The sequence below is a fragment of the Manacus vitellinus genome, unplaced genomic scaffold (assembly GCF_001715985.3).
Source record: "Manacus vitellinus isolate BGI_N305 unplaced genomic scaffold, ASM171598v3 scaffold_43_pilon, whole genome shotgun sequence".
Taxonomy (NCBI): Eukaryota; Metazoa; Chordata; class Aves; order Passeriformes; family Pipridae; genus Manacus; species Manacus vitellinus.
The window spans coordinates 209083-233117 of NW_021940560.1; the positions used below are offsets into that span (position 1 = coordinate 209083).

Consider the following 24035-nt stretch of genomic DNA (forward strand, 5'->3'; position numbering starts at 1 on the left):
CAGTAAGATGTGCTTATACTGCTATGAAAATTTCCGATGCTGCACAATAAGCAACACAGATCTAGAAGGATCCTCAGTTAAAGGCAGCTGAGAGCACACAGGTGCCTTTGGATGCTGCTACAGAGCAGTGCCTTCCACTGCTGCAGTGACTCACTCCACTGAGACACCACCAACTGCATTATCCAAGGATCCAAATGTTCCACCTTGGTGGTTGAGGATTATCAGAGTGTGTCTTCAGCTGCCTGAGACTGCATTTAATCAAGGCCCTCTGCAATAACTGAAGGTGTGAAGAATTTGTACTCCTGAAGACCTACTCAAGTACTGTTTCATAAAACTATGCTCACCTCTTTGCCTAAGAACAGACATACACTTCTTTGGGATGTTTAATATTGAAACTACTCGGTTTCATTTAAAACTTTTTTAATTAATTAATTTAAACTCTCATAAAATAACTGAACAACAAATATTTGTTAAAGGTTAAGCCAACAATCAGTGCATTTTGAACACTTTAATCAACAGAGGAAAATACAATACAGGATGAAAGAACATCAGGATTAAAAAAAACCCTAAAATTAAAAAATAAAAAAATCAGTACCAGTTCAGATAATAGTATCTATATGAACTCTGGGTCCTCCCCAGGCTCACAACTTAAAAGCTAAAGCTACATATATGGCAATTCTACACTCAAGTGGCCAATTCCTTAAGTAAAACATTCTGGCATACTGGAGCTGCAATGAAACCCAACCATGTGAGCAGCTCCTGGAACTGAGCCTCGTCCAGGCAAGGGGAAGGACCAACTGTTCTCCTTCCACACCACCTGCACTGCAGCTTCAGCCCTGAAGGATGGTGAGGTACTTGTACAACTCTGCATTCCTCCAGCTTAGGCTCACATTCCTAAGGAATGTAAGATCTGATGCTTAAATTCAAGAGCTTGTATTCTAAGAAGTACCAATAATATGATACACAATCTAGAGGCAACAGAAGAAAAAAGCTTTTCAGGCACTCCATTAATCCTTGCACACACCTTAAACTGCATTCTGTATGACAAATTATTTCATTTTGATGGTGCTGTCAAAAAAATCTGGCTCTTCCTGAAGTAGGAAATCTTTAAACCTCTGATTCCTCCTGGAGTGAAATGTTGCATCAGGAAACCTGGCTGCTCGAGATTTTGTACTGAAACAGGGGCAAGGATCCAGCAAAGCTTACATTTTGGCCAGCAGCCCAATCTTTTCTCCTACTCAGATCATTGCTAAAGATTAAAACCTGCCTCCACTACTATTATGTCAAACTCAATAGAAGCAAAGAAGGATTCAGCTACAGCAGTAGAACACTGGAAAACTAAAGGAAACCTGAACCGTAACTAAAAAAGAGGCAAAGGGAGAAAAGACACATTTTCCATCAGTCTGCTGGCCCAGAAAACACAGTGGGAGTAGAAACACAAAGGAAGCCCACGTAAGTAGCATGAAAGAGCAAGATATTCTCATGGCTGGATGAACGCCATCAAAGACACCAGAAAACATATACTTGCTAAGCATAATTTAAAATGCACATTTGCTCCTAAAACTTGAATGTTCAGACACATTTGTATACAAGAAGAAAAGCCCAGGTCACTTATCAGAGAGACGCCTCTTCTTTCCTTTCTCAGTTTTATGCCTTTACAGATGCAAGGGGTGCTGCCATGGGTGGCCAGGGGGTGTTCAAATTCTCCCCGAATCTGAGACATGAACAACAGTTCCACAGAGCAGCAGCAGATGATTTTCATGTGGCCCCACAACCATGAACTGCACACTGCCTGAAGGAGCTACACAGAAGTTCCCCCCCGCTCTAGGAGTTTTCTCCTCTCTGCTGTCACACTCGCATACTTCTCAACTCAACCATCCTCTCTTCTCCCTGTATAATAGAGGACTTTTTTTCATGTTTCTTTTATTTTTGAAACTCCTTCCTTTTCAGTAGTTTAAATAAGCAGCTTTTATCACTGTGTTCTAAAATATTTTTTTTAAAATATTAGTACTTAGGAGGTTATAAAATGATGATGAAGTTGTCACACCAATACACTATTTTAAACAAACACGAGGCCAGTTCTGACCTTATTTAGAACATGGACATACTGACTATTTAAAGCTTGTAAAGCCTGGGTAGTAGGTTCACACAGTATCTACATTTGTGCTCTTTTTCCAAGAGCAACAATTCTGATATACCCTTTCCTTTACATCAAGATGTTCACACTGTCTCAAAAGTAGGTCTTGCACCAAGCTGACCACATAACAATCTGCTATGGAATGAGTTCACAAAATCATTTTCTTAAACTGAAGCACTGAAGTTTCACACAAAAGAGTCTTTTGCTGAATGATGAACATGTCTTTTAGGGTAATGGATCAGTAACAATAATTTATGTCAAAACTTACAACTATTACTTTCCTCACTTTATAATAAAATGCAAGAGCATCTATAAAATCAGTGAAGTGTCACCAGAGTGATCATCATGGCAGAATTCACAACAGCAGGGAGAGAGCACTTGCACCTGGAATTCCTTCTCCAAATAGAAGTTGTAAATAGAAAAGCACTAAGTTCACAGTCAGAGGCAATGACATGTCTTAAGGTTATTTTGTCAAATTCAAGCATTTCAGATCTAAAACTGTTTCCATTCTTCAGCCTCCCTAAATTCACTCAATCAGCTGGACTGGACTAAAACCAAAAGTTCTCTTTCGTGTATTGAGAAAGTATTGTGTTAGGGGGCACTTTGAGCTTTGGTTTTGTTGGCAATCTTAACAGCTGTTAAAAACCAATTTTAAAAGGAATCACTTGGTTAAAGAATCAGCATTAAAAAAAGACTAAACCAATAAAGAATAAACCTTCCTACAGCAGTTTATAACATGAAAAATATGCTTTTAACATCTCAGTCTGACCTTCCAGAAAATAACATTAAAGCTTGTCACATGAGTGCCCAAAGGTGCAGGCAGGTAGTGGTAGAGACAGAGACCCACTGGGGCACAGAGCAGAAAGAGGGTTAGATGGCACAAATGAGGCAGAAAAGGAATTTAATGTTTTCTTTAGAGTTGATCAGAGTCAGCTAGGTGGTAAAAGGAGCTGGGTGACAGCTGGGCTGCGAGGGTGGCTGCCTCTCACCATTACTGACTCCCCCACAGGAGATGCACCTACACCCTCAGTTCAGTCATCTTTCACTGGAGAATCACACAATGGCACCTCTTCCACGATGCCCCATTTTAGTTTCATTTCCATGCTAATTACTCAAAAGTCTGCAGTGTTTTAAACAGTCTGATTTGATTCTCATAAGAAGTCACACCAATTATTGTTTCCTCAGCTGGAAAGTAAACCAGCTTCAAGCTCTGCTGTGCTTCACCCTTATGAGAAGCATTGAATAGACCTATATAATGGAAAAGGAAAAAGGCAGAAGAAAATAAGAAATGGAGAAAAACAGAGGAAATTAATTCTTTTAAAGGAAAACGTGGAGAAATCAGAACTGCACTGGGAAAATAAAAGAAATGCACACCTAACAACAGAAACTGAGCAACTGTTACAGCCAAGAACTAGGTTTCGGTCTTCTGAGCACAGAGGATTTGAAACAGGATCCGTGGACAGCGCAGGACCAAACACAAGGACGTGAAGCAGCTGTTCAGACTTGTACAACCACGAGGAAAGTGCTGTGTGTTACCTGGGCCTCAGGGTGCTCACCTATGATGCCACTGTCCTTGCTCTCCAGGGTGGAGCTGGGGGTGCTCATGGTGCCGCAGGGGCTGCCCCTGGCCGCCGCTTTGCCGGCGCAGCTGTTGAGGGTGGAGCAGGGGCTGTCGGTGCTGGGGGATGTTGTGCTGCTGGTCAGGGTGGAACAGGGACTCACTCCTCGGCTGGGGACCGCACACTGCCGTGGGAAGAGCAGGAACACTCACTCACAGCAGCAGGACACCGCCCGGCACAGAACTACACACCTCGAGGGCAGGCACAGTAAGAACAAAGCAAAGAGCCCATTCTTCAAGGAAAAACTTCAACAAGTGGAAGCTTTATCTAGATTGGGAATCTTAATCTTTCATATTACTCTTAAAAAGCAACCTCTGAACCAAAAAAAGGAATTTCACAGATCAGTGGAAGAGCTGCAGTGAGGCAGTTTTCTTCTCTATCAAACATTTTACTGGATATCCTTCCCCTCCACCTCCTGTAGCTATTCTTTGGACAGAAACACTAGAATTGCAGTCTTATCCACATTTCACTGGATATCCTTCCCCTCCACCTCCTGTAGCTATTCTTTGGACAGAAACACTAGAACTGCAGTCTTATCCACATTTCGCTATCAATGAAACCCAAACTGATGCACTAAGATTTATGAGGACTGGGAATAAACGTGGATAGAGTAAGGGGCAGGAGCAGAGGTTGGCAGTTACTCTGAAGTTCTGGTTAGCAGACAACTTTCATATGGACAGTAGCTGCTTGCTTCTCTCCAATCCCTCTACCCCAAATGACAGAGAAAGACTGCCAGACTGACATGAACTTCTCAGGAAAAAACAAACACAACCCTACCCCCCAGCATGCTCCCATTTTAACACAATGCTGATATTTTGCATTCTCAGAAATCACTGAAAACAAAAGGAAAAAAGTTCCTCCTAAATACTAACGTAAGGCCGAGAGAACTCCAGAAGCCATTCACATTCACAGAAGATTAGATTTAACCTCTAAGAAATGATGGGGAGTTTATTCAGTTTGTTTGTTTTGAAACTGTGAGTTGATCTTCCATTCTTAAAAAAACCACTTGTTAAAATTAAAGTACAATTCTATTATTATGTGTCTATTTAAACAGATTGTATTTTGGTAAGTATCAAGTAACTGCAACCAGGAAATAGGGGAAATAACATTAGTCCTCTCTGAAACATGATGAACATTAAATATATTTCATTATCCTACCATAACTTCGTTTTTCTCTTCCATGTGAGCAGAAGTTGGAATCCCTTCCCCCAGCAAAAAACCCAATCTTGTCATCAATTCTTGTGCTGCAGGAGAACAGCTCGAGTCTTTGTCTGGTTTTGCTTTGGAGTGGAGAGAAAAAAAGGTGGTGAAGATTAGAGTCTTGTATTTGGAAACTGTTAAAAGAGGTAAAAAGAGTACAACCAAACTATCCATCAAACTTTTAATTGCTGGTGAGTCTTGGATCCTCTGCATATCTGTACAAATCTAGAGGAGTCAAAACCCACCCTGCCAGTCAAAACAGAAATGGTTAAGTGCAACCAGTTCATCCCTGGACTGATAAACAACTTAACATGACCATTTTCCCATCTGCAGCACTAAGCTCAATGCTACCAGAACTTAGTGGCAGGTTGGGATTCTATTTCTGTAATGTCAAAAAAAAGTAGAGGTTAATGACACAGATGTTTTGTAATCTCACAGTTAACACTACAGCTAATACCACAGATTTTTGTTTTGCCTGCTATGCAAAGGACGGACATCAGTTCCCAGTTCTTCTGGCTGCAAAGATATTTAATTCTATCAGTACAGTGCTTTGAAATGTCTTCTGGCATCCAACTGACATAAGAAGACAAAGTTCAAAATGAGGCAACCTCCACCAAAAGCAGCCAAGCACAGCTGTGCCCATGGCAAACACCTCTTGCTAATGGAATCTCACAAACAAGACATTTTCCTTCTTCCACTGCAGCACTTTGGCATCACCCACCAACCTGGGACCATCTGCTCTGGCAGGAACATTTACAGAGTATTTATTTCTTTTGTCCATTAAAAAAAATATATATGTAACCCTGTCCCATCCTCAGGTATAAACAGCTAATTGAGTAAGGAGCATCATCCTACCACTCTGAGAACCATCTCCTCTCAGGAACACTTAACTCTGGAACTGCCAAGGGGGAGACCCAGGAACATGTGCACAGCCACTTCCCTAACAGCACAGGTTTTACTCTGCAAGACTGAATTATCTGATCTCACTTAATCCCAAAAGGAGGAAGTCCATGAAAGTAAACAGCAAAAGATTTTTTTATCTCAGAATTTTCACAAATTGACAGGCCTTCAAATATTTGACTGGAAAATAAATTTTCTCTAAAAAATTGCCATTTTAAAGTTTACAATTAATCTTTAAGTCACAATCCTGAAGTTACACAGTTTGTGAAATCACCATCTATTATTATTATATTTAAATTATAACATTGACAAGTCTGAGTAAATGTTAGGCACAGTACCAAATTCAGTCAGTAACAGAGATCAAAGCCTGAGGTGTTCAACCCAACAAGCACTGTTGAATCCTTACACAGCAGAGGTTAGTGCTGATCCCCAGCAGTCTGCCTGGGAGTACAGCTCTGTGAGAGGAGGAGCATCACGACATGGTCACCTTCAGATGAGGGGGATGAGAACTACATGCTCTCCCAGCTGCACCTAAAACTTGAACACCAGCACTAAAAGGCTGTGAAGGCACAAGAGGGACCAGGGTAACTACACCGTATCAAATAGACGGTGAAAATAATTACAATTAGATCCATATTTGTTACTAAGTATCAAAAATAAGAGCCTTTTTCTGAAAGAAAACATTGCCTTTTAAACTGTAGTTTCTTTTAAATGAGAGCCCCAAGAACTGAGACAACTACAAAGATAACAGGGGTATGATGGCAAGCAGCTCCTCCCAGCCACAGGCCCGGGCAGTGTGTACTCCAGAACACACTCTGCTCTGCCCACAGCCCCTGCAGCCCCTGCACACACACTCACCGCCGGGGCTGGGCTCTCCTGGCTCAGGGCCCTTCCGCGGGGGCACAGCCGCCTCTCCGGGCACGCGCGGACTTTCCACATACTTGGGCTTCCTGACCGGACCTGAAATGGGAAGGGAGCAGAGTGGATCCAACTTTTCCCCGATGGATCACAAGTTTCCTGTGTCCTGTATCCTCCATGATGCAAAAAAAGCAGAGGGAATTACTCCTTACACACAGCTGCTGCTGTAAGGAGCAGCGAGCTGCTGCGCCGCCGCTCTTGAGAGAAACACACGCTCTGGGCTTTTTGGAACACGAGGAAAACAAACTCACTGAACATGGTGTGTAAGCTGCAAGCAACTCAAGCAGGCTGGCTTCCCTCCTTTCCTCCTTCCTGCTGGTCTGTAACTCAGGACTGCACCTCAGGCTCTCACTGTTCCTCCTCCTGGTCTGCACTTCCCACCCAAACAGAGCGAAGCCCCTTCAGGGAGCTCTGGAGAGGGACTGTAGGGCTGATGCTAACTGCACACATGGCCCTGGTAAATGGGCTTTCCTGTCTGCAGTTTGGGTCTTCAAACAGCATCCCTCTCCTTGGCTCAATATTCAAGGCCACTCCAAAGCTCTCTCAGACGTCCCACACTTTGTTTATCAAAACCCCACAATATATTTAGGATGTGGCATTTCAGCCACAAAAAGCATCCCATCTTTCCTTCTGGCAGCAGCCTCAGATGCTACATTAAGTCTCTAAAAACTGCATTGATTTCTTGCTCATTTTCCTGAGCACTCTAAGGCTGATGATTGCTTTGAAAGAGAACTTGCATCTCTCTCCTCCTTGGCCTCAGGCTCCCAGGGTCACACTGTCACAGAGCTGGGAAGCTTGGTCACCCCATCTCAGGGTGTCACTCCCCCAGAACAATCTGGGTGGATCCACCTGCTCTTTCAGACTTCCATCTAAAAGTGCAACATGGGAACATGGTGACAATCCAATTTCTTAGCTAAGAAATGCTGGGCAGGAAACGTCAGTCATATATGAACATATGTTTGTATCCCTAATAGAGAGTCTTGAGTCAATTCCACTTTTTGCCCCAAAAGCTCAGAACCGACCGTCAGCAGAGGGGGCTCTTCCAACGCTACTGCCTGACAAAATAAGGGGCACTGGCCCTGCTGGAGACAGCAAAAAATACACATTCCCTTGAAATAAATTCACGTTCTTTAAGGAGACAATAGTCCACACCTGTCATTTGTAAGCAGAAGTGTAATCAAATGTATCAAGGTTGAACAACAAAAAAGCAATCATTCTAAAAGAACCAGAACAACATGTAGCAGTCATGTACAACTAGATCAAAATGGAAATATCTTTGGGACGTGTTTTTAATACTCATGTTTTAAGCTGTGAAGGAGACCCTTTAATGAATTTTCTTCCTCACAAACTACTGTGGAAGTGACTTACCGTACTTGCAAATCTGACATACAACATTGCAACAAGTATGGGAATTCATGAAAGTTTATTTTCATTCACTAATCTAGAACAGGCCACATGAATCAATAAATGGATGAAAAAGGACCCATTTAAATGTGAACTGTATCTGCACAACAGGAGCACTTTTCCAGTGTAAGATGGCTGAATTAGGTCTGATGGAAGGTTCATCTGGGGCAGGGCTTTATCAGCAGCAAACGGCAGAGAGGAATCCAAGTAAGGGAAACCCAGTCCCTGGCGGGCTCCCGTGACTGCTGTTCAGGGCCTCACCACTCCCAGAGGGAGAAGCAGTCACCTGCTATTTAGGAGTTCTAGATGGATTTTCCCTCCAACAACTCACCCCGGCCCTTCTTTCCCAGCCTGCACCCTGTGCAGGTTAACCCAACACCACCTCACACTGTCCCTGCACTGCCTCCTTTTCCCTGCACCTGCCCTTCTTCCAGGCAGACACATCCCAGTGCAGTCTAGTGCAATGATCCCTCCCTCAGCACCGTCCCACACCACCAGTTGTTCCTGTCGAGCTCTGTCCTACATCCACTGCAGATGTTTGAAGTTGCACCAGTTACACCAGACTCCTCCCGAGGAGGACAAACTACAGATTTATACAATTCCATAACAATACTTTTTTTAAATGATCTATTGCTTTCCTAGTAATTCTTAATGCTTTTTTGACTGCAGAAAAGCTGATTTTTCAAAAGATGATTGTAACCTGTGTATCCCCTTCCTTTCCCTCCCATCAGCACTAAGTGGAGCTGTACTGATCCTGGGGATTGCCCCACACAGGTGCAGGACCTGGGACAGGTTACTGCATGCAGGAGGAACAGCTCCCAGAGCTCTCAAGGGCAGGGCACAGAACTGCAGCTGAGATGAAACCGGTTCTCTGACCTAGTCTAGTCTCAAGTAATCAAGTATGCTGATAATTTGTTTATTAATTAGAAGCTTTAACTGAAGTTTAATTTCAAAACTAACTAAAGTTCTGTTGCACATTTATGGCAGATTCTCCTAGCAGTCATCTCTGACATTCACTGATGGAAATGCCCTGATTTCAAAGGAAAGCTGTTCCCTTTCTCTGTTCAAGCATTATTGTATCACTAATTTAAGCCAGCAAACATTTACTTCAAGGGCAGCAGCAGTATCTTTCATTTACACCTTAAACTCCAAACGCACATTGTTTTGGAACATCCTTTATATATCAGTATTTTCAACCTTTTAGTTGACCCTCCTAAATCAGAGTACAATCAACTACTACCCCTGGAGTTTTATTTCAGGGAAATAAGTTATGCAAGAGTATCACCCAATATATACCTGACCATCAACCTGTGCGGCCGTACGGACAGAATTAAAGGCAGAACCAATGACCACACTCTTTTCTCTCTCTATTACACAGTTTCAGAGACTTCGAAAAATATTAATGATATTAACACTGAAAACCATGTCTCTAAGTAGCTGAAATCAGACTTTCCTTCTACCACTGGTTAGATAACTTCATCACTATAGCCCAATTCTTTCCTCTTTCACTCACCATATCCCAAAAGATCTGTAATTTGTTATCATGCTACTAAAACATGGAGCTTTGAAATCAGGACATTAGTATCATCTTTGTACTACTCCTGCCCCAGATGTGAGGCAGCTAATTTATATTAAATCATCTTCCATTAGCTATTGTTTGTTTAGAGTCAAAGGAACAGCACAGAATGTTTCTGTCAGCAGCCTATTGCCTAGTTAGGTCTTTGTACAAAATAATGACACATAAATGCCAATGCATTCCCAGCACTTTATATTGTTAAGAACTCTCTTCCTTTAGCTGGGAATCGCAGTGGAATGACTTTGCAGTCACAGTGAATGTGGCTTTTCAGTCACCGTTTATCAACTGTTCATCATTTTCTGCACGAGAACCAGTCAGCAGCCACTCCCTTATAAAAATGTATGTCACTGCCCGAAATCACTGAGTGAGGGGCTTGGTAAAATATTATCTCAAAGACACCCAGATTGCAGTAAGGTTTTCTCAACAGTAACAAAACTAAGAGTTAGATCCTGACCTTCACTTAAGTCTTGGGCAAAAATCCCATTTCCTTTCCCTTTTCAAGGACTTCACCCATCATTTAAAGTTGTTTAGCACACGAACCACTTGTAGCAAGGGACAAAACATCAAAATACCATTCTGTGGCTCAAAACTTTTATGTGAACTGTCAAAACCAACCCAAAATTATTTACGTATAAAGCAAGATTATTACTTTTAAATTTTGAAAGGAGAAAAAACCCACTGTTGATAGGCAAGTTAAACCAAGAATACTTTTTACAAACTGTATTAGCTATCTTACAGCAATCCGTTGCACAATGGTTTTTCTTTAATTTTACGTAAAATGGGTCATTAGCCAAGACATTTCTCAGTGCTGACAAAACCCACCTTTCAACACCCTCTGTTCCCAGACCTTATAAACTCAAACCTGTTCAGTGTCTCCACGGGCAGCAGGAATATGGACAGTGTCACTTGGCCCCCCAGCTCTGCCCCCAGTGAACCCAAGTGATGCCGGTGTGCTGGAATGATCTCGATGCACAGAATGCTGATAAAAGGAGCCCGTGGAGCCCCATATTTAGCCTGGCTCACACACCACTGTGTTGGCACCACTGAGGACACAATCCCTGAAAATTATCAACTTCCTTGTCACTTCCACAGCAATTTGTCTATTAATACATTTATGTTCGGAGATAGGAGTGAAACAAATGAACTGCAAAAGGTACAACAACGACTCTTACACAGTCACTAACATTTGCATAAACAAAGGGTTTTGCAGTAGTCCTCTACCTGATACACTAAGCACAAATAACTGGACTTAACCATATTCAGATATTTCAATACAAGTATTTGCAACATCAGTTAATTTTTTGCCATATGAAATAATATGTTCTATTTAATATATTCTATTTAATAGCCTTTTTTCCCTGGGAACATGCACCGCTCTTGGTTTTGTTGCAAAAGTTCAATATGATTTTACTGTGTTACTTTATGTAACATCTGTCAATAACTGAGCTAACACCCTATGAAGGTTTGAGTAGCTCATTGTTTGCCTTTACCTGGAGACTTCTTGTTTGCCCTGGCCTGCAGGAGGTAGGTCTGGCGTGGCAGCAGGGGCGAGGACGGCAGGGACATCGACACTCCCTTGGCCACGTTCATTCTGCAGGTGTCCTCGGGGCCTGGCTGCTCCCCAGGGGGCAAATCTGCATTGTGGCCAGATGTGGCTATGGCCTGCGAGGCATTCTCTAGGCAGCAGTCACCTGCTAAAAATAGAATTTTGTCATCCATTAGCTGATGTGCCAAAAAAACACCACAGAGTTGCACTGAAATACAAGTATTTAACACATGGGAACGTTTGCCAGCAACAACTGAGCAGGACTCATGTTACTGTGCCCCCTCCACTGCAGAATCTAGATAGCCACCAGAAAACTGTAAATACAAGTAAGCAATATTTTCATTTACTGTACTACAGACAGAAAGGGGGAAGAAAAATCTCACTTTCAACAGTCAGTACTTTCTAGGTTTCAATCTTAGAGGTAAGTTTCCTATGAAGATAAAAGTATTTTTACAGCTAAAAAGGTGTTTTAGGATCATTGTGATAGCCTGAAAGTCAGGACCACCTGAAATGTTGTTTACTGAACTAGTTAAAGGAGAAATTTAGTTGGGTTACCCCTCATAAGGAATGAAAAGGTAGATCACTAAAAGGTACACTCAGAGATGGCCAATCTAAGATGTTTTTCCACTTTGAGTAGAAATAAAGAGGTTAAGGATTTTTTTCTGTTTTTTTTGAAAACGAACTTTCACAACAGCCAATCCAAGCACAGGTTTAACATTAGGTGTGTTATTCTTTATTATTCAACACAGTAATGCGAGTTTGCATCACAAGTTGTTGAAGAACAAAGACAGATTTGTGATATTCCATTTTTCCTCTGAACATAAGCAAAAAGCAAGGAAGTAGAATGGTAATGCTGCTAAATATAATTAGAAAATACCGGAATTCGTGGTAACAGCTGTTTACTAGATACATTGCCAGGTTGTAAGTTGGAATTTGTGTAAGTATTTCAAGTGGAATGCTGAGAGGTGGGAGGTGCAAGAGGGTTAACAGGCACACCTACAGTTCCCTCACTTCTATTTTCCCTTTTACGATGACACAATCTGTTTAATTCACTGTCTTCTTAGTCGACTTGAATTTTGAATTAATTTATCCTTCTCTATTGTATATGAAATGTTACAACACAGAAGAGAGTTGGATAGGGCTAAATAGCTCTAATCAGTAAATTCAGATTATTTGATCATGACAGTAATTGGAAAGATATTTTACAGTCAATACATACGAACACCACTATATCTTAGTAATTTCTGTGCCAGCAGTACTCCAGTCTTCCTTTTCCCTGACAGCCCTGCAGATACTGTGGGGAGCAGTCTTCCATGGCTCAGATTCTGAGAGCAGTATGACTTAAAAACCAAAAATCTAAAATGTGTACCACAGAAATTCTCCTTTTCAATCACTTAATTTCCTAATTTTACAACAAGCCTTTGCTTATTGCCACTCACATACCCACAGTGTTCAGACAGAATAGCTCTTCAGAGCAAAGAATACATCTTGAGAAAACCCAACCCTACTGGCTCCAACCCAAGCATGTCATATCCTCAGTGATGTGAACATGTTTAACAGTACTGTGTTCTGCTGAAGCAGAAAAACTCCTGTTATGAGTGGGAATGGTGAGGATACTGTGGAAGAGCAGACAGCTATTGGACAAATATCATTCCAAGAAAGCAGAAACAGCACTGCTGCTCCTCCAGGCCCTTTCTAAAGAGCTGTTAACCCACAGCTCACAGACTGAGCTGTGAGCCCTTGGGAGCTCAGAAACCAGGGACAACAGGGACCCACCTGAAGGTGTGCACCTCCAGCCCCTCAGACACTGCCCAGCCCGTGGCATGGACCAGCCCTTCCTCCCCTCGTGATCCAGGAGCACCTTTAATGGAGAGGCCTTGGAACAGCCCCTGTCCCTCACAGCTGCTGGATGAGGATCCCCTTTGCTCACACACAACAGGGGCACAGCACGAGGAACTGCTCCGTGCCCAGGGCAGGGACTCCTAGAGCCAGTCCAGGGCCCTGCCCAGGCAGCGCCGACATTTGGAGAGGGCTCGTGGCTCTGGAGCTCAGCCCCGGCCACAGGACAGAGCCCACAGGTCTCTGAGGGACCCACGGGACAGAGCCCACAGGTCTCTGAGGGACCCACGGGACAGAGCCCACAGGTCTCTGAGGGACCCACACACTCATGGCCCTGCAGGGCAGCTCCACATCCACACGAGGACCCTCACTTGTGGCTGGCTCCAGCTTGAGGGGTGACAAGCTTCTTTTTATATGCTTAGATCATCCTTTCCCAAGTCTCTAAATCGATCCTGTAGGTTTTATTTACCCTAATCCTGCATCTTCTATTTTGTGTAAATTGGGCTGATGACCAAATTTATACATTTCATCCAACTTACAAGAAAATTCCCGTAAGATACCTGGAACTACATATATGACAAAACAGACCCAAAATTACCAAGCTTGTGGGATCCACCAGGTAATACATTATGTTTCTAACATAGCAATTTGACATGATACTAGAAAAATGCGTGAGAAACAGCTGTCCAAATACAATTTGTTACAATGCCTGAATATACACAGAGGTCACATGCTGATAAACACAGAAACCCCAAATTATTTGTTACTAACCTTTAGGTTAGTAACTTAAAACATTTTAGCTACCAGAACAATACTTTAAAATTACATGACATTCTTGGTGCCTACCCCAGTGTAAAACTGGCGATGCCAATTCTGGAGTAGGAGGAAAATGACCCCTCTCAAATTTGCTAACAATGTCAAACAAACACATGAGGGAAGGTCCTGTGAAACCTCACTTTCTTTTTTTTTTAAACCTCTGAGTTGTACATTTTCCACTGCCAAGTAGCCTCTGGACAAAAAGCTTTCAAAACATCAATCAACACTGGAGTTCTTACTCAGTGGTCAATGTAACCACAGAAACAACTTAATAGCTTTAAAAACCACACACAAAAAGCTTGAAGAATGGAAATCAAATCCCAGTTTAGTTGCACCTAGGGATGCAATTCAAAAGCATAATCTGATTAACAAACTACTTTTCTTCTTTAGATACAAAAAGATACAAGGATGGTTGACTAAAGTAATGATTTTGTAGAGCTTAATATCCTAAAAGAGAAGTTGAACTTCAAGATTAAACTAATTCTACTGAATAACGAAAACCTTTACAGGGTATATGTCAGTATTAAACATAATAAAGTGCATCTAATTCTTCATTCAATGTAAGTTGCTAAGAAACCAGAAGAATGCCAACTACTTTATCAAAATATGCGTAAAAAGGGGTTTGGTGCAGATGTGGGAATTCAGATTATTTCATGTATAATATATTGCATGTATATATATATATTTCATGTATAATATATATTATACAGCCTTTACAACAGTGAGAGCTAAAACAATGAACATGCAGAGTCCTTGAGTCTGGGTACTGAGAGTGACTGCAGAGCAGTCAGTGTTCCACGGATTCCCTCAGCAGGCCCTGCTGGGTCGGCCCATTTTGTCTTTTTCTCCCTTAACCTATCTACTTAAGCGAAACGGAAAACTCTCACCCACTTCAGAAAAACATCTGATATAGAATCGTGCTACAGAAGAAGAAATCCTAAATTCTGCAGTTCTGTTTAAGATGTTTTAAAAAGAAAAAAAGCACTAACACTGCAGGGTGCTGCTGCTGACCGAGAAGCCCCACGGAGCGAAGGGCCACACCACATCGCCGCAAACACAGGAGTACGCAGTCTGACCAGACTCCTCTGGCACCAACTGGAAACCAAGGAAGGAGCAAACAAAGCCTGCCATGTAACAGCTGCAAACTTTGCACTTTGTAACATTTCTGGGGCAGGAGACTGGAAGGTGACAAACCCCGGGTACACTGCTAAGGATCCTCGGGCAGGGGCAACGTTCATGGGGCTGGTCTGGGGCTCTGTGTCCGAGGCCACTGGTAGCTCCTGCTGGCAGAACTTGGAGCTCAGCACATAGTGAGGGCAGCAGAGGGACTGGAGCCCTCTACACAGCAGAGACAACCAGAACTGACCCCCCATCCAGCTCAGTCCCAAAGGCACTCAGGTGTTCTGCCTGTGAACAGCCCCGGCAATCCTGCTGGAACAGGGGGATGGTGCCTCTGTCAGCCCCCAGAGTCCTGCTGCTGCCACACCGAGCAGTGCAGGCTGCCCGGGGCACTGCCCAGGCCCCATCCCTGGGCTTTGGAGCAGTGCAGGCTGCCCGGGGCACTGCCCAGGCCCCATCCCTGGGCTCTCCAAAGCTGAGGGACCCAGCGCTGGGATCCCGCAGTGCTGCACTGTGACAGCACTGCACAAATCCTGGGAATCTGCACCGGAACGACCCCAAAGGGTGAGCTCAGCAGGTGTAATTCCCTGCTACTCCAGAGCGAGCACAACGGTCCGAGGTGAGATGGAATTAATGCCCTGGCACAGGAGGGCAGCAGACAGGTCGTTCCCTGAGCTGCTGCACACGAGGCCTCCAGTCCCTGCCCAGCATGTGTCCCGAGATCCCGCTGTGAGAACTGCTGGAGAACAGCACAGGCAGCAACTGTACCACCCACACTGCAGAGAGACTGCCACAGGAACAGCCAACACTCAGATGTGCTCACGTGTCACTACTGTCTTATCCAACTCCATTCTGCTGCGTAGAACGTGTTGCACTCTAACAAGTGTCAGTAAGAGATGAGACTTACAGGTAGGTTTGGAAGGAAATTACAAGTGGGAAAAAGAAAACAGTTGTGTGGTCTGAGGAAAGCGATCCATCTGGAATGCCCATTCCAGAACGAGGCATCACTGTGCCTAAGTAGCAAGAAACTGTTCAGAGAGTACCAAAACCAGCGGGTTTGGTATTTTAAAAAACAGTTTTTGATGTTCCATTCGCATCTGATCTTTCAGCAGAACTGACAGGCAAGTGTACCCGGACTGTCTAATGGCTCAGGGACTGTGTATAAGGTGCTTCACTTTAACTGTCAAACACTGATCACTGCCCTTTAAAGGTTCTGTGTCTCTGGAAACCGAACAGTTTCCACGTGTGCCTGTCCATCCGCTGCAGGAGACGGCGCTCCAGGAGGGATGGGGGCCCAGTGGCCCAGGCTGCCAAGGGAGGGCAAGGCAACCAGTCACACCACTGCCCACACTGACCATCCCTGCTCAGTGGGGCAGTCCACAGCCAGCCTTCTGGGGCAGGAAACAGCCTGGCATGGAAAATACATGCATGAGGGAAGAGCAACATTTAATTTATTTGCTCTTAAGACTCTGGAGAGACCAGAAAAATGGAGAAACTAGCACGGAATGGGGAGAAAACTCATTACAGCCTGAGTAAAGGAAGCAGTGAAGTGCACTGAGCGAGAAACAACCCAGGCACCATTAGAATAAAAGGTTTAAATGGACAAGCTTTGCCAACTCTGCTTGTACTTGACATTATTTGCCCATTTTCTGGCATTTATTTCTGAACTCTGGATTACTTTTTCAGTACACAAAATACTAAACATTCTCTTGTAGCTCTTACTTAAAAAACCAACTAATTTTTAGAGAAGAGGTTATTTGGACCACTGAAGTGATTTCTATGTGTTTCAAGGGCAGAATCTCTTTTTTTTGGGGTGGGGAGGGGAAGGTTTGTTTATAGGTACATGGGATACACCACTGGAATTTGCTTCTGGGAAAAGACATTCACCACATTAAATACTCAGTGCTCAGCAAAAAAGTTTAAACTCTTAAATAACTGACAACAGTAGCAGAAAGTGGGCAAAGCAACACAGAATAATCAAAACCATATTTTAAGCATGAAACAATGCTTCTTCTGTTGCAAGATATTTTTAGAGTAACAACAAAAAGTCAAACTGAAACTTGAAAGTATTCCAGTCCAAGTTCAATGTTCCAGACAGTGGATGTGTACTTCATGCACCACAAAGTCCCTTTGCACTTAAAATTCAAAGCCTAATAACACAGAGAGTTTGGACAGAAAAAGCCAATTAAATTTGCACATTTAGTTTTAAAACGCAAACTTGTTTTCTTTAATGGCCTTTCCATTTGCCAGAATGGTACCAAAGGTTTGATGCTCCCAGCTGGGTTGTGAGTGTGTCAGCCAGGAAGCTGAGTGAGATGCAATGCAAGACAGGTGGGTCCAAACACGCCTTTAGCCAACCATGGTCAGCTGAGAGTCAGACCTTCACTGCTAAAGGCAAGTGAAAACACTCACTTCTAAAATAAAGATTAAGTAGCAGGTCTTAGGAAAAGATTGGGCCTTTCTGCACAGCAACTGCCCTCTTTTTTAGAGTAGCAATTTAGTTGCCATTAGCAATAAAAATAATAAAAAAAAAACCCCAAAACACAGTGCCAGTGAATTTCAGCACATTTCTGTTTATCATTCCAAGTGCTGCACATCAGACTCCTAACAAGGGCCTTGGCTGAAAGGAGACAGAAAAACAGGAATAGCAGAACACTGTACGAGCAATCACAGCTCATGCTTTTGAAACACATCTTATTTTTCCAAAAGAATGCTAAGTTGAATCTCAATTTCCTAATTTTATCTGATGATGTGACAAAAAAAGGGAAGAAACTTCAGATTTCATCCTACTTTTTTTGTATAAAATGTTCCTAAAGAGGAAGGCAGACAAACAAAATAACTAACACTCCCATCTACCACAGAACATAATGCAGAAATAAAGGATCCAGTCTAGACTAACATTCAAAAGTCTGTACATTCATATTTAAGTCAAGGATGCTTATACAAAGATATCTGAACACAAGAAGAAGGAAACCCAAAGCTAACTAAGTCTCAAAATTGTAAAAATTTAAGTCTGATCTATCAAATCTGGATCAAACAAGACACAAGAAATACTTATTAATATGGATCCTTTTTGTCAACCAAATTCAAAAGATCTGATTATGCAGGCAATCACTGAAAGCCCGATGCATACAAATACATAAGCACTTCAATACCTTTTATTTCAGAAATCAAACCCACCCATCTCATTTCTCCAGATTCTCTCCTTTAAAGCATTATGTGCTACATTCTAAACACTATCTTTTTGTTGACATAATAATCTGTCCCTTGTTATCTGAGCACTACATTTATGTCTAACAAGCCTCTAAGCTGGAAAACCTAAAAGTCCCGACTACTTACCACATTAAATTTCTACTGACATCAACGAAGTTTTCATGCATACCATGTGCTACATTTGATGTTCAACTTCTGATGGGATTTAGTGCAGGAAGAGCACTGCAAACTAAGCACAATACTGCCATTATTCGTGTTCCTTCAGGCCTGATATTGGGTCAACAGAACGACAATGCTCATGCTACTAAAAAGCCATCTGAAATAACTGAGCATGTTCTGTAGAAACTTAATATACAGGATTTTCCTTTCTTTTTAAATTGAAATACTTTACACGTATTTTATATTGAATGAGCTTTTGCTTAGTAAGTAAAAAAAAAAAAGGCAGATTCCCAAATGCAGACAAGTTGCTGACTTTAGGACAGTTAAATAAAACAAACTTAATTATATAGTGGAAAGCCGCTGGCAGTACAGAAACCCAACAGGAAATACTAATACTAACCTACCTCTGAAGCATTTTGAAGCATTTAAGAATGAGCAGAACTTCTAAAACAATGACAGCTAAGAAGTACTTTTTGTTTATCTTCTGAAGCTTACTGTGTATAGTCTTTACATCATCACCTCATCACAGACACAGACAAGCCCTGCAGGTAACCTGCTGAACTTGAGCCTGGACAACAGTCTTTGGCTTCAATTTCTTGAACTGTGATGCCAATACACAAAGTTTCTGTGCTATATTAAAGTAAGAAAGGCCAGCTCCTTCCAAGAGAGGGCAGAGACAGAAAATCTCCCAGTGGTTACAGAGGTCAATTTAAAAACCTCAAGGAAAGAAATCAGTCAACAAGCAAACCTCAATCAACTATGAAAACAACACAGGAGAGAGAGCAGAGACAGTTCCATGGTAGGCAGGAAGAGATGCAGGGCAGAAATATGGCAGAGTTAAGATTATCTTAAATCTAGAACATAAAGGCCAAGAGCAAGGCAGGAGAATGTGTGCCCTCAGCAGAGGCCAGGCCCCATGAGTTACACCAGAGACACCTCCCAGAGAATCGCTGCAGGACTCGGAAACTCTGCAAAGAGATAATATTCATTTGATAACAATAACCTGACAAAGAGGAGAAAATACCACATTTTTACTTTGTTTCTGAGACTGAACAGAAACCTTGAGAAACAAGGGGAAACTGTGGGAGTAAGTGCTGTACATTTTCAGCTCAGTGTACATGAGATACTATAAACCCACCAATTACCTTCTGGGACACAAGAATTAATCTTCCTGTTTACTCTCTTCCTGCTTGGTTTCAAACATTCCCAAAATAGTTTTCTGTTCCTTTAATGTGACAGGTGCAGATTGTGGGTTTTTTCCCCTCAGGTTCTGTCCTTTACCAAGTATTTTCATCCATAATGGAAGGAAGGACAAGACAAAAGAAAAATCAACTTACAGACAGATATTTCTGTTGTATGGAAGTAACTATGTCTGAAGCAGCGTAGACAGGTTGCTTCACCAGAAAAAATTTGGATGCACAAAAAGTTTGGTCAAAAAATTGTTTTATTTGAAATTCTTTTCCTTTGGCACATCCATTTGTCTAAGTGGAATACCAACCAACCACCTTGTCCTCAAATCCACCTTTAGAAATGCATTCCATTAGTTCTGCTTGTAAAAGCTGCTCTACCCATGAACAACTTGCTGCCAACACAGCTCTTTTCACCTGTGTCCACATGTGTTTGCACATATTGATAAGTATGTGTGTGCACGTTTGAACATGTTAAACCTGCCTCATTTACATTTTACCTAATCCTACAACAGCCACCTACCTACCTATCAATGCCTCCCAGCCACACCTAAATGAGCTATTTTAACAAAACAATTGTAGAATTTTTACTGAAGCAACTGCAGGTTTTGAGCCCAACTGCATACCTCCAGCTACTGCTTCTGGTGCAGCCCAAGGCATCGTTTGGCAAGCGACATTCCCAGGGGACAGCCTTCCACCTGGTCAGGGAAGAACTTATTTCTACAAAGACACTCTCCAGCCTTCAGCACAGCACTTCAGTCTCCCTCCCAAAGCATCAACACCATTTCTTGCAACCCTCTTTTTCAAGATGACCTTGAATTTAAGAAGTTATGAAAAACTGCAATCCCCATACTCAGCAGGTTGAGTTCAAAATGTTATGCACAGTATCAGGTCTTCAGCCCTTACGTCAGGGCAAATGACAAATTCTAACATTAACATCCACACAAGCTATCTAAAAAAACCCAGTCCTAATTTCTTTTTGCTCTTTAACCCTTTTACAGACTTTTTAAGACAACAGCTGTACCTTCAATTCAGGGAAAAAAACACCTTTCCTATTTGCGCTGGTTCCACAAGGCTACCAGCTGTAAAACCAATAAACAGGGTTAACACACAAACAGGAAGTTCTATTCAGTCAAACAGGAATCATCCCACTCAGATCTGAATTATACAGATTTCCAGGCATTCCTTTCATGCAACCCATGGGACAACTGAGGTTACCTCAGTTTAAGAAAAAGCTATTGCAGTTTAGCCTAAACCTCTTCCAATCTAACTCACTGACACGTGGTCAAGCTGCAGCTCATGGCCCCGCTGTCCCTCCTGCCCTGGCTGGGATGCCCAGTACAACCCATGCAGATTTTACTGCCTCCTACCTACTCAGCATCACTCCTAAACCAGGAACACATTGAAAACAGACCCCAGCAAGTCTTCCCAGTTGGGTTCCGGGCAGCACTACAGAGCTGTGCTGTCTCCTTCCTCCCACATTCCCAAGCTCTGAAAATAATGAAAACTTTTCCAAAACTTCATCAGCAAAAAATCAAGTTCATGTGCCCACAAAGCTGAGAGAAACATCTAAATTTACTACTGCATTACTCTGTCCAGGGCTGGCTCAATGGATGGCCATTTCCACATCAACTCTGCTGCCTCTGGAGTCAGCTCCCATTCCTGGTGAGCATTTCCACCCTCTCCAGGGAACAGGACATTTTAAGAGCTTTTCTGGCTATTATGGACCCAAAGGGCCATGAAGTGGGACAACTCCACAGTCAACTCATGTTTTGCGTTCAAGGACCAGAGAGAGGAGAGAGCAAAAAATAAGCTCTACAAAGACTGATGTTCTTTGCCTTGCTTCACATCTTTTCTAAAATGGAGAAATGTCTTACAGCCAAAAGAGTTGGAAGGCCCTTTGGAACAAAAGAGAAAACTATTAAACTGGACATAGCTTTACAGGAAGTCCTGGAGGTAATACAGAATGGAATACATGGATTTCTTTTAAATTTTTCACATCATCTTCAAATCTAAAATAAGCAAAAATCTCTGGAATCCACTATATAAATTACTTCCTTCCTTTTAAAAAGCGGCTCCTGCACTCCTCCTTACTCTAGCTCTCTCCAGCCAGGCATTACTCACAGTTTTCCCCACTACTTCGTTTCCATAACATCCAATTAATACATGAAACTCTAGAGCTTTGCTGGTAAAAAAGAAACAAAACCAAAACTAGCCAAAACAAACAAACGAACAGAAAAACCCAAACAAAAAAAAACAAATAAAAAATGAAAACAAAACACTTCCCAGGCTCTAACTCTTCCTTTAGTGTTCAGAAATACAGCAGCACTGTATTTGTAAAAACAAAGGGAGAAAATCCTTTCTTTTGCACACATTAATCCAGATAGATGTCATGAGATCCTAAAACAAAAAATGTGTTTTCTGACCTACAGGAAAAAGACTTTTCAAGCTTCAGATTTTAATCAAAGCCTGGTCAGAGGAGCTCTGTTCTAAACAGCCTGATTTTCCTTTTGAGCTTAAACCAATTTCCATCTAGTATTTTAAGGAAAAATGTACCAGTGAAAGGCTCACCACAGGAATCTTTAGCCCACTCTGTTTAAACAACTCCAGCTGGTAACTCCAAGTCAGCAGCACACACCAAATTACCAGGATGCTTTTCATCTTGCTCTGTCATCACTCCTGTGCATCTCTGATCTGCTGTCAGTGTTTTTTCTGGTCAGCACAGCACCCACCAGCCAGTCACTTAAAAAGGAACTGTGGCAGAGTGCAAACTTCACAAGACTGCAAAAATTTCCTGAAGAACACATTAGCTGCCAGATGAACACACAACAGCATTTTGCAAAAGAACCCTGCAAATACCCTCCACCTGTAGGACTCAGGGCAAGTCTGCAGAGGTTTAAAAGCTGCAGTGCAAGACACAGATATAACCTGCTTGTCCAAGAAAGTAGGACTGCATTGCTTACAAGGTTCCAGCAAACAAGGATGTGGCAGCTGTATTACACTCTGGGTTTTATACATTAAAGAAGCATTTGGTTTTGCTTTTACTTATTCGGGGAGTAGGAAATCCATTTTGCAAGGAGTGTAAATGCACTCTTATGGGTAATTTAGGATCTAACTCAACAGAAAATCAGATGTATTAGTCTACATGAATAGTCTGAAGTTAAAAATGTAACTGTGAAGAACAGGTAACTCTCCCTCAGGTCCATGACCTTTTCAGCCACTGCAGCAAAAACTAAATTCAGCACGCCTGACACAGAACAGGCAGGGCTCCTCCCAGCCCCAACCCCTGCACGTCCACAGCATCTGCTCCTCCTCAAAGGGAATTGCTGGACCTTCTCTGCCCCTGGGAACTGCAACGAGAGCTCTTGTTACCTGCCTTCCTGGAAGGCGACACAGGTAAGTAGTGGCCTACTAAATTCATGATTAACAGTACAATAAGCTTTATTTTATTTTAAGTAAGATTTGTTGATGATTAATTTTATCTTCAAAAATACCTGTAGTTAAAGCAAAAACTAAAACATAACAGAATCTTGGTAACCAGTTTAATAACTTTTCACTGAATTTTTTTTCAATTAAATTTTTTTCCCAATACATGCATAATAAAAATTCTATTACCCATAATATGTAATCAGGGAGTTTCAAATACACTTCTGCAGCTGAGGACTCTGCAGTCCTGGCCCTGGGCTGTGTTGGAGCTGGCAGCACAGTACACATAGCATTGATATTCATACCTGGATCTTTCTTGGTCCCTTTTCCACCTTCTCGGCTCTTTTTTAAAACTGCCTTTAACATTTTAAATGTTGCTCCTAGAGGATAACGGAGAGAAACAAAAATAAATGCAAGGTTAGTAACATCCATTCACATAAATCCAAACAAAATACAGACAGGATCAATACAAATAGAACAGTGAGGTCATCAGGAGAAACTTTTTGGTAGTTACATTTACTTCTTACAGCTTCACTTGGTTAAGCAAAGTCCTGATGCATGAGGAATGCTTTAATACTTAAACTAAGCAATTAAGAGTTCACTGTCTTCTGGTACAGAAAAATAATGTAGCATTCTCCACATTCCACATCTAATTACGGTTCCATGGCAGTCAGCTGCTGTCAGACACTCCAGCACAAGTAAACCAGAATTAAGGTCTAACTCCTGCCTGGCATTCAGAGCTGACTGGGAGCGGCAGGAGCAGCCCGATGGCAGCTGGGAAGGCCAAGTACAGGAGTGGAGAACAGGGGGACAACAGGCCCCAGCCCTGCCCTGTCCCACACACAGCGAGTGGCACAGGGACAGCACAACAGACCCCTCCCTCCCTGCAATGCCCCCGTGCCCGGGACAGCAGAACAGGACCCCTTCCCTTCCCTCCCTTGGCAATGCCCTAACCTAACCCACCCTAACCTAAACC

General features: G+C 42.4%; 1 protein-coding gene across 1 annotated transcript in view; it reads right to left on the reverse strand.

The window, feature by feature from the left end:
* TANC1 (tetratricopeptide repeat, ankyrin repeat and coiled-coil containing 1) overlaps window positions 1–23491 on the reverse strand; it is a 46416-nt gene extending 22925 nt beyond the window's left edge. The window contains exons 1-5 of the mRNA XM_029962176.1: window positions 23365–23491; window positions 11245–11448; window positions 6715–6816; window positions 4915–5036; window positions 3694–3880 (exon numbers count right to left, since the gene is read on the reverse strand). Of these exons, the coding sequence (XP_029818036.1) occupies window positions 3694–3880; window positions 4915–5036; window positions 6715–6816; window positions 11245–11448; window positions 23365–23491 (742 nt within the window). The remainder of the gene's footprint in view (window positions 1–3693; window positions 3881–4914; window positions 5037–6714; window positions 6817–11244; window positions 11449–23364) is intronic.
* Window positions 23492–24035: the final 544 nt, after the last annotated feature.